This window comes from Camelina sativa, chromosome 9 (genome assembly GCF_000633955.1).
Source record: "Camelina sativa cultivar DH55 chromosome 9, Cs, whole genome shotgun sequence".
Lineage (NCBI taxonomy): Eukaryota > Viridiplantae > Streptophyta > Magnoliopsida > Brassicales > Brassicaceae > Camelina > Camelina sativa.
Window position 1 is genome coordinate 20,170,739 of NC_025693.1, and position 11,469 is coordinate 20,182,207.

At 38.0% G+C, this 11,469-nt stretch overlaps 2 protein-coding genes and 1 long non-coding RNA gene across 3 annotated transcripts; 2 read left to right on the plus strand and 1 right to left on the minus strand.

Moving 5' to 3' along the window:
• Positions 4,313-5,857, plus strand: LOC104711466. Its single transcript, XR_755301.2, has 5 exons — positions 4,313-4,452; positions 4,570-4,627; positions 4,930-4,989; positions 5,204-5,306; positions 5,582-5,857. It is a non-coding gene; the product is annotated as an uncharacterized LOC104711466 (long non-coding RNA).
• On the minus strand, positions 6,417-8,824 carry LOC104711467 (NAC domain-containing protein 62). Its single transcript, XM_010428166.1, has 6 exons — positions 8,436-8,824; positions 7,972-8,252; positions 7,653-7,874; positions 7,272-7,562; positions 6,983-7,168; positions 6,417-6,883 (listed from the first exon to the last, which is right to left on the minus strand). Exons 1-6 carry the CDS (start codon positions 8,611-8,613, stop codon positions 6,680-6,682), a joined length of 1,362 nt encoding a protein of 453 aa, XP_010426468.1. The 5' UTR covers positions 8,614-8,824; the 3' UTR covers positions 6,417-6,679.
• LOC104711468 lies at positions 10,265-11,056 on the plus strand. The gene is made up of 2 exons (XM_010428167.1): positions 10,265-10,469; positions 10,557-11,056. Exons 1-2 carry the CDS (start codon positions 10,374-10,376, stop codon positions 10,899-10,901), a joined length of 441 nt encoding a protein of 146 aa, XP_010426469.1. The 5' UTR covers positions 10,265-10,373; the 3' UTR covers positions 10,902-11,056.

Here is an 11,469-nt window from a genome sequence, read left to right on the forward strand (position 1 = left end):
TCGGACATAAACTTAAACTGCTAACAAACTTAATCTTATCATTCCCTCTCCTAAACTAGACAGAGCTAGTTTAACTTCACTTCATCACAGACCCCCAACTTCTTTCTGAACTCTTGAAACATCTCTAACTTCAGTGGCTTGGTAAAGATGTCAGCAATTTGTTGTTGAGTGCCACAGAACTTAAGCTGCACAACACCTTCATTCACCAGATCTCTCATGAAGTGAAAACGAACATCAATGTGCTTGCTCTTACCATGCATTATTGGGTTCTTGGAAAGTTTGATAGTTGAGCTGTTATCGCAGAAAATGACTGGACTTGTGCTTCCTTCATAACCGATCCTCTTCAATATCCTTTTCATCCAAACCATCTGACAATTGCAGGCTGCAGCAGCGACAAATTCAGCTTCTGTTCTACTCAGGGTAACAATGGGTTGCTTTCTAGACGACCAAGCTACTGCTGCATCGCTAAGAATGAATGCATACCCAGATGTACTCTTTCTGTCCTCCACACACCCTGCATAATCACTATCAGTGAAGCCTACAAGCTCCTTGTTTCCTTCTTTCTTGTAGAGAAATAGAATTACATTCAAAACAGAATTACATTCGTCCATTCCAAATTTCTTCAGCACTTCTTTCACATACTTCTTCTGGCTAATAAAGATTCCTCCATCAAACTGTATCACTTCTAAGCCAAGAAAATAGTTCATCTTTCCCAGATCAGACATATCAAATTCTTTCATCATAGACTCCTTAAACTCCTTCATCATTGCCTCATCATTTCCAGTGTAGATCAAATCATCAACGTACAAACTAATGATCAAATATTTACCTTCTTTGTTGACTTTGGTAAACAAAGTCTGCTCGCTTGCATCCTTTTCAAAGCCCATCTTCTTGAAGTAGGAATCTATCCTGCTAAACCATGCCCTTGGTGCCTGCTTAAGACCATACAAAGCTTTGTGAAGTTTGTAAACTTTCCTTTCTGCATTCTCTACTTCATATCCTCGCGGCTGCTCAACGTAAACTTCTTCTAGCAACTCTCCTTGGAGAAAAGCTGATTTCATGTCTAACTGATAGACAATCCAACCTCTCTGAGCTGCAAGAGCGAGTATCATTCTTACAGTATCCATGCGAGCTACAGGAGCATACACTTCTTCGTAATCAATTCCATGTTCCTGAGTATACCCCTTAGCAACCAGGCGAGCGTTATACTTCTCAACCTCTCCATATTGATTCAGCTTAGTTTTGTAGACCCATTTGACTCCTATGCTCTTAGCTCCTCTCGGTAAATCAGTTAGCACCCACGTCCCATTCTTCTCAATTGAACTTATCTCAGAATCCATCGCTTGTCTCCAGTTTTCACTTCTTACAGCATCTTCAAAACTGACGGGATCCAAACCAGAAAATAGAGCCAGCAGATCCGAGCCAGCAAAGAGTGCAAACAGAGCTGATTGATCTTGTTCCTCTTCATCTTCTTCTTCACTTCTCATCACATAATCACTCATCCATGCTGGTGCTTTTCTTACTCGAACTGTTGCAGTGGAACTTTCAGGATTATCTGAGCTTATAGCAGGTTGATGGTGAACAATAGGAGACACATTAGAGGGACCATCTGCGTTGGCATCTGCATCAGCGTCTGTATCAACATCTACATCAGTAAGCTCTTCACCCAACTCTTCTTCAGATTCTTTCTTGTCTCCCCATTCCAAATCAAGCTTGATTTGTTGCTCATAACTTGCATCCCAATTCCATTGTTTGTCTTCCTCAAAAACAACATCTCTACTAACAACAATCTTCTTAGATACAGGATCATAGAGCCTATATCCTTTTGATTCTGCACTAATTCCAAATAAAACACAACTGCGACTCTTATCTTCAAGTTTTGTTCGTCGAGCATCAGGTACATGAGCATGTGTTACACATCCAAACACTCTCAAGTGTTCCACTGAAGGCTTTACTCCACTCCAAGCCTCCTCTGGTGTCATGTCTTTCACTGAATTTGTTGGAGATCGATTGAGAATGTAGAATGCCCAATTCACTGCTTCAGGCCAGAAATTCTTTGGAACATTTTTCTCCACCAGCAGACTTCTCACCATGTTCATCACGGTTCTGTTTTTCCTCTCCGCAACGCCATTTTGCTGTGGCGTATAAGCTGTCGTCAACTGTCTCTTGATTCCATTATCTCTACAATAATCATTGAATTCACTAGATGTAAATTCTCCACCACGATCAGTTCTCAAGCATTTAATAGACAGACTAGTTTCTTTCTCCACACTACTTTTAAATTGCTTGAAGAGGGCAAATGCATCAGCTTTATAAACCAGAAAGTGTACCCAAGCCTTCCTACTAAAATCATCAATGAAGCAGATGAGGTACCTTTTTCCTCCGTTAGATGTTGGTGAGATTGGACCACAAATATCAGCATGAATTAGCTCCAATCTTTCAGAAGCTCTCCACATGGCTTTCTTTGGAATAACCTCTCTATGTTGTTTTCCTTTCAAGCAATCTGTGCACACAATATCTGTCTCAACGAAGCTTGGCAGCCCTCTCACCATCTCTTTGTTTTTCAGAGTCTTCAGTCCTGTGTAGCTGAGATGTCCATATCTTCGATGCCAGAGCTGAGGTAGGTCATGAGTGTATGTTTTGAGGCACATCTCCTGCTTGCTTGGCTGCTTGTTTGAGAGCAAAGTAAACATTCTGTTGGATGTCATTTGGCACTGAATGATAAGACCCTTCGTTGGATGATAAATCTTGCATTGATTAGACTGCAATAACACAGCCAGCCCTTTCTCTTGGAGTTGTCCAATGCTGAGAAGATTGTTCTTCAGATCTGGTACGTAGAAGACATCGTGGATCAAATGACTAACTCCTTGATAGGACAATCTAACACTTCCTTTTCCCACCACATTCATCTGCATATGATTGCCCAACCTGACTGTTCTCATGACTCCCCCTTCTAGCTCGCTGAACAAAGATGAATCACCACACATGTGATTGCTACATCCGGAGTCAAGAAACCATACATGGTTTTCGCTTTGCTCAGTTGACTCGATATAAGCCATAAGCAGCATCTCTTCGGTTTCTTCTACTTCTGCATAATTCACTTGCCTCGCTGATTTTGGACACTCATACTGATAATGTCCCAGTTGATGGCAGTTGTAACACTCAACAGTTGCTTTGTTGTAGGACTGGCGTCCTCTTCCTCTACCTCTTCCTCCTCTGAAAGCATCATTTCTTCCTCTTCCTCTTCCTCTTCCTCCATAGCCTTCATCTGTTGATACTGCAAGTGCATGCTCTTCATCTCCTTCCTTCTTGAATTTTTGTTCATGTACAAGAAGTGAACTTTGCAGAGCATCAACAGATAGAGCATCAATGTCCTTAGCCTCTTCAATGGAACAAACAATGTAGTTCCATTTGTCAGTAAGAGTCCTCAAGATTTTCTCAACAATCTTGACATCCGCCATCTCTTCTCCAAAATTCCTCATATCGTTTGCAACCACCATTACTCGACCAAAGTAATCATCAATGGATTCACCTTGCTTCATCGCCAAGATCTCGAAGTCTCTGCGCAGACGGTTGAGTTGGGCTCTCTGAACTCGAACATTCCCTTGACACTTCATCTTCATGGAATCCCAAAGCTGCTTGGATGTCGCCTTTTGAGTGATTGTCTTCAGAATTGTTCTGTCCAATGATTGAAACAGATAATTCTTGGCCTTTAAATCCTTCAGCTTCATATCTTCCAATGTTTTCTCCTGTGTTGCAGTCAACACCTCGTCAGGACCAGGTTGTGAAAAACCAGATTCCACAACCGTCCAGTATTCCTTGGATCGCAGCAGATTCTCCATGACCATACTCCAGTGATCATAATCGCCATCGAATTTTGGAATTGCAGGTTGAGAAAAACCACCACCGTTTCCCTCTGATCCCATTCTCTCTCTCTCTCTCTGTTTTCTAGAACTCACTTTCTCTCTCTGTTTTCTAGAACTCACTTCTCTCGTTTCTTGAATTATTCACTCTGATACCAGATGTTAAATTCAAAGAACGAATTCTGGAAAAACTAACTTCATTGAACAAATAGCAATGGCTTATATAGCCTTAGAGGAAACGGAAAAGCAAAGTGGCAAACGTGGTCTATCGTGACCGCATTTGACTGAAACAAATAACACCAAATAACTAAGTGCCCTGAACATTCGGACATAAACTTAAACTGCTAACAAACTTAATCTTATCAAATATTAGAAAAGAAAAAAAAAATTGGGACGCTCGATTTTTGTTTCTTTCTCTCTCTCTCTTGCGATCGAAGTCCCGAAACGATCAAGAAAGAAAATTTGGAATCGAAGGATCTGGAGATGTGTAGCGGAGGCGATTGACTCGGCGGAGGTCGATCTGGAGATGAATTTGGAGTCGATTCAATCGGAACAGAAGCATCTCTGTTGAATCAATTAGAATCAGAGGGTAAGTTTGATTAATAAAGAGATTGAATCATTGTACTTTTCGAAATTATTGGCGAGTTACGCGGATGATGAGTTTGATTTGGCCATAAAATCAAACTTTTTTTGTTTTTTTTTTCAGGGATGGTAAAGAGTTTTCACCCACCATTGGCTTCTTTGTTGATGTTGCTCCTTCTCAGGTTTGGAATCTGTCTAGCCTCATTTGTTTATCTTTTGGTCTCAAATTCATGTTTACCTGAAATGGAGATTGCCTACTTACTCGGACTTGTAAAGCATTCATGTTCTCTATGGTGGGGTTAAGAGGTTTTCGCTTGTGTTTGTAGTTATCTCTAGGGATTGTTATTTACATTGAGATCCTTTTTTTTGCAGAAATGATTTAGTCATGTTCTTGTCTGTATTTGATATTCTCTAACTAGCAGCACCATGGAACTGTATAAACGGATCATTGATGCGGTTCACCATTTGTTGTTGATTATACAAGGTTATTGTGCGCCAATGGAATTAGCAAGACGAGTGGTTAGCCAAAGTATCTAAAGAAGAGGTATGTCATTTTCATAACATAGTGCAATAATGTTGTTTATACGTTGGTCAGCGATCTGCATCATTGTGTGAAATTTTGTAGTATCAAGAAATATATTCAAATCTGTTCTGCGAAACTTGAACAGAAACAAATCATGTTGTAGTAGCACTAGTAGTAGTAAGGTTGATAATGAGTGCTGGGTTATTTATTTTCGTTCCTCTCCCTATGTTGTCAGGAAGAGAGATATTCTCAAGCAGTCAGGTCTTTGGAGTTTGACAAGCATCTTGGCCTGGAATGTATATTGGTAGCACCGGATCTCTCGTGGTATGCACCATCTGGTAAATGCCTTTTTGTTTGAACTTTTCTTGGTCGTGATTGGCTCATATCATCTGGCTATATCCTTCTCAATATTTGAATGCATGACTGTTTAATTTGGAATCTAGTAGAGGTTATTGATCTTGTATGTGGCATGTTAGCTTTGATAACTTTATGTTTTTTGTTCTGTCATAGCTTTGATAACCTTGGGTTAAGTATTAATGATTGAGACTTTAGTATTTTGTTCTGTTATAGAGATCACTGATGCGTTTTTTGTTCTGTTTTCATGATTATGTAGATGGAAAGACTGATTACAGGAGAAGGATCCGTATTATCAACCAAGACATGAACAAGTACAATAAAGCGAGTACCGTTTTGTTGTCCGGTTTACCAACAAAGACAAGAACAAGTACAATACATCAGGTTGCTGGTGAGGACAATACATCAAGGTTTTTAGTTCTATATCTTTATTTTAGTTAAGCATGTCATGTTTGGAGCAAATCAGTATTAAAATTAATCATTCTCTCCATTTATAAATTGCACTTCTGTTGTAATATGTATTAATGCTTTTATTATGTTTTGTATGTTTGAAAATTAATTAAAATGTAATATTTTTTAATTTTATAAAATCTTAAATGTTTACACATTTATACCACTTCTATTCTATTTAAAATTTTTAAATTTAAGAAAACAATATTTTAGAGACCCAAAATAAGAACCTACCAATGGAAGAGAAAATGTTATCTAAAAGATTATGGGTTCTTACATACACAATTAATTCATAAAAAAATTTAAACAGTGTTTAACAACCCCTTCCTATAAACCCACCGATATTGTTGCTCTTACATTGTTCGAGATGATGGATTTCAAATTACCAGGGGAATCCATGCAGACTTGTGTACTCTTCTTATGTTCCAAGTTTGGTGCAACTGCAAGTTTAGTCCTTTTCATTTTCACTTGCTTTTTCTCAAGTGTAATGTTTTGAACTTTAAAGTTCCATTTTGAAATCTTGGTTCAGTTTGAAGATCTTTTTATATTGAAGGTATCATCATCCTTGTTTGCCTTCCAGAGTAAGTTTTTTATTGGCCTGCCACTAATATGTAATATATCATCATTGCTATTTCATTGTCAAAGAGTCGAAAGGAAAATAGGATTAACCATAACCTTTAATTATGTAACAACTCTAATAAGTCAAACAAGTACAACTAAAGGTTCTTGGTCTCTTCATATCATAAGTTCATGACGTTACAAGCCTAAACTACATGTAAAACTACAAACTAGCACCGGTTAAAGCGAAAGCCTGAAACCAACAACAAAAGCAAAAATCCAGGTTTGAGCACTATATATACAGAAGAAAGTTACAGTTCTCAGGGTATGCAGATGCAAGTTCCAGTTCTCATGGCATTGCGGATGCTTTGAAGTCAACGGTTAGACTGCAGACTGACATCAAGAACACAACTGCAACTACCGCCGCCCTAAGAAGCCCAGCGTAAGAACATTTCAGGGGCATAATCCTTTTAAACACAAAACCGGTTTTGTTCTTTGTTCTCATTAGCTTTCCGCAGCCTTTCTTCACAGTTTCTCCAACTGTGTCCTCAGCCTGCGTACCATTAAGATATTAATGTCACAGTTCGATTCCAATTTGCTACGTGAAACCAAGAAATAGAGTAATTCATGAGACGGTGGATGTTATTCTCACCTCTCTCTTCGAGTCAATCCCATTAAGGTTAGTTTGCAGACGCAGCCTTCTTGGGCCATTTCCCTGCGCTATATACTCATTGGTGCAACCTGAGAGCTGTGCCTGCCGACTCCTAATCTGGATCCCCGTTACTGAAACATCATTGCTCATGCCAACTGCTGAGCCATGCTGATAAGCTGGCGCAATCTGCAATCAAGTACATTAAATAAGAGCTAATTATGGTATCAGTTTTCTTAATGAATTCTAAGAAAATGATACAATATTATGAGTTTGAGGAAACTTCATGTACCTGATCTGGTGTTGCGGCATCAAAGCCACTCTGCAAAACATAATTGTGCTTCTCTGGATCCTCGTCTGGGCTCTGAAGAATCGAATCAAGAAAATCGGATATATATGTATCTACTTCATTTGTACCATACTGAGTCTGAACTTGGAAGTTGTTGGTCTCATTCCCTGAAAAATTACTTGAGCCAGGCTGAAATGTGGATCCACCAAGCTCGCATTGGAATTGAGAGTGTAATGGGGAGAAGAGCTTGCAATCCAGGGACTCCAATTCCGGATACCAATCAAAATCTACAAGCTGCATGTCAAAACAAAAAAAGTATTTAGTTTTCAAACCGACACAAAGACAAACATCTAAGAAAAAAAACAACTAAGAAAATGTCTTCACCTCGGCAGTTGTAGCCTCATCACAAGCGTCACTATGAGAATCGCCAGAGATTACAAGAGAAGACTCTGCAATGTCATAAGGCTTCACGTCTTCGGTTTTAGTGACCTCAGATACTTCAACAGTTGGAGACGAGACAGCAGGTTCAGCTTCATCCGACTTGGAATCTTCTTCTGCTAAATTCAGTTCTTGTTTCTTGAACAACTTGCATACCACAAACGGACTCTGCATATATCAACACAAATCACAATGATCAAGATTCCATAGCTAAATCAGTTTTCTAAATGGTTACACATCTACAAAGAGTGCATTATTAATTTACCTGGCCAGGATTAGTACCGCTAAGATCATTCTCCGTGGCACGATACTCATGAATAACCCAATTGGTTCTTGTTCCTTTAGGAGCACGACCAGCGTGGAAAACAAGAGTTCTCTTCACACCGATAATCTTAGTCTTACCGTTTTTTATCTTCCGGTCTTTCCCTGTCGCCTTCCAGTAACCTGCCACAGTTGCCCTGTTCTGTCTACTTCCGTTAGGATACTTCCGGTCCAATGGACAGAAGAAGAGCCACTCTGAGTCTTTTGTCTTGATCACAGAAAAATCTAAAAACAAACAAACAACAAAATCACATCTTTCTAATCAAATCTCAAACTCATATGATGGGATTAAAAGTCCTAAAGTTACTGACTTTATCAAAAAAAGACATCGAAACTAATCCAAGATTTCGTAAAGTTACAACATTTCTAAGAAGAAGAAGAAGAAGAAGAAGAAGAAGAAGGGGTTACCAGGTAAATCCCAAGGCTCCCATTTGCAAATATCGATCTCACGGATAGCTTTGACGTCGCCATCGTGGCCGTTGATCTTTTTACGGAGATAGTAACGGATCAGCTCCTCGTCAGTTGGACGGAATCTTAATCCAACTGGTAATGAATCCATTGATAGAACTTCAAGATTCTGATTCATTGAATCGGCTTTTTTTTTGTTTTGAACGAATCGAACACAAAAATTGAAGATTCTCAGATTCTACGAATCAGAATTATTATTTATATATGTATCTCAGATACGATTCGAAGGTATCACGAAGAAGAAGAAGATAACAATACAAAATTATCAGAAAACAAAAACCCTAAAACTCGAATCGGTGATTTTGGTAAAGTGAAGAAGAAGAAGATGTGAACTTTGATTTTTTCCTCTTGTGAAGAAATTATAAAGAGAGAGGTGATGGTGATAACAGCGCGTGGAGAGGTTTAGTGTGTTACACGCGCTATACCAAGTACGTTACGCGTTTTAGTGGTGTTGATGTACGATTTTGCCCTTTTAGGACTTTGGGATATTAAAGCAAGAGGAAGGGGTAAAGTTGAGAAAATGATGCCATGCTTTAAAAGAAAACAAAATGTCATAGAACAAATGAGATAATGACATGTGGATGAAGCGGGAAAGGAAGCTTCGTTCGGTGCATGTCACTTTGTTGTGACTTGTGAGTTCTGTGGGAAGTTTCGCTTTTCTTGACCTTTTTTGGAAATGTCTTTTTATATTTATTTCTCTGAGCATTTTGGGTTTTTTTTTATTTGGATTTTGAATGTTTCTCGTTTGCTCGAACTCGTAAACACGATCATGGAGCACACTATCCTACGTCTCCTACGTTAATAGTTTTTTTTTCGTGCATTGTCCCAGATTCTAATGCATATGTTATATGTACGATTTGCAGACTATTTTATTCATTCCATGAACAGGAAAAAAATTGCCATTTAACTGTCTGTGAGATACAGTTTTAGATGTGTTATTTTTTCTACATGTTATTTTCTATATGTACATCTTAAAGTTATTAACGAGTTGATGAATTTTATCAAAATTGTTAAACTGGACACGTTTTTGAATAGTATATATTAATTTGAGAGTCACATTTTTTTTCTTGTTAAAACGTTATAAGTCACATTATTGTTATTTACTTAAGTTTTATATTCTTCACTGTCATTTACTTAATTAATTAGCTCCATTCTTAACGTATTACAAACACAAACAAGATAAAGAAAAAAGAAAGAAAGGTTCCTCACTCGACAAAAAAAAAAAGGGTTCCATAATGTAAGTCGATATGAAACGTAATTCGGCAAAACTATGTTATAGCAAAAAAAAAAAAAAAAGCTGCATTAGAAATAACACTAGAGTGACATATGACAAAAGCTTCATTTCTCATTTTCATATTCCATCGTGACATATGACAAAATAATATTTTCTTTCCGATTTACTAGAATCAAAGAAACCCGAATTAATATTTTGCGCAGTAGTATATATTTCTGATTTCTCCGTCGAATTATTATTATTAGGACCGAGTCGATCGACCGACTAAAAATAGAGCACAAGAGATGAGAGGTCCACGAAACTTCCATACTTTTGACCATACCAATGAAGCATTTTAAACACAGAAATCTCTAAATTTACGCTTACCTCTCCGCACAACTCTAATATAAGTATATACCCGATCTGTAAATAACTCTATTCTTAGCCATTTGAATTATTCAACACACCACAGATACACAAGAAAATTATACCAGAGGCTCTCCATAAAATTCGGAATCATGCATCTTCACATCTATATAACCCTGATCATGTTCACTTCATTTTCTCAATCCTCGGGTCAACAATAATAAACCGAAGAGAAAAATAAAACTCCACAGCCTACACCCAACCAAAAATCACAAAAACAATAAAAAAAATATATAATAATGGGTGGCTGTGCGAGTAGACCCAAGGAATCAGACATGAACAACAACGAAGAAGGCTCTGTTCCTAAGCCTGTCTCTGAAACCGTAGTAGCCAAGGTAAATCTAGGTTTTAAATATGAAAAATTTAGGTTTTTGTCACAGAACTGGTTTAACAAATTATGATCTTTTGGTATGTTGATACAGGAGAACAACACAGAAAGCGGTGAGAAACAGAACCAGACAGAGACTGAAACCACCGAAACAACTTCCGTCGAAGCTAAGGAGACATCTGAGGTCGAGCCGACCAAGGAAACAACTCATGCTTCTGAACCAGAGGTTGCAGCCGTGGAAGAGTCTTCCTCTGCAGGTGAAGCAGCAGCACCTGAGAAAGTGGAGAACGTAGCGGCCGCAACAGAAAAGGTCGATGAGGTTGTGGTAGCTGCACCAGAAAAGGTTGAGGTTGAGGCGGAAGCCGTGAAAACTGTTGAGGCTGAACCAGTAAAGGAGGAGAGTAAACAAGAAGAGAAAGAAGCTGTTGTCACCGCTTAATGATATGATTAAATTTGTGAAAGATATTTGAATGTCATTGTTGTATGTCACCTTGATTTGATTTGTTACTACCAGATTGGTTTGGCTTTGTGTGTTCTTTGTATTTCACAATGATTCTTCTTTAATTCAATTAAATATAAATCAGTTTTGCTAAATGAAATTTGCTAACCAACGTTTCTTAAGTCGATATGCCCATCTGCTATCGTGTGTGAATTAAGATCTCTGCTTAATGTTTCTGATCTGAAACATATAATTCAACACATTGAAAGATGCAAAATCCCTGGAGACTAAATCTAGCTGTGCAAGTCCTGCTCCTTCCTTGTACAGTTGACGTGATCAGCAGTGTAAAAGAAAACTAACTAAAATTCTTACAATTTGACGTCAAAGAAAAGAATTAAAAAATGTTTGAAAAAAAAAAAAGAAAAGAATTAAAAAATCTAAATGATCAATAAGATTTCAATTTAATGTAAATGCAAACGTAAAAAGCCCAATAAATTATCAGCCCATAAAATCCTAACTACCCATATAAAAAAAGGTTAGAATACTCCTTAAAAAAAAAAAAAAAAAA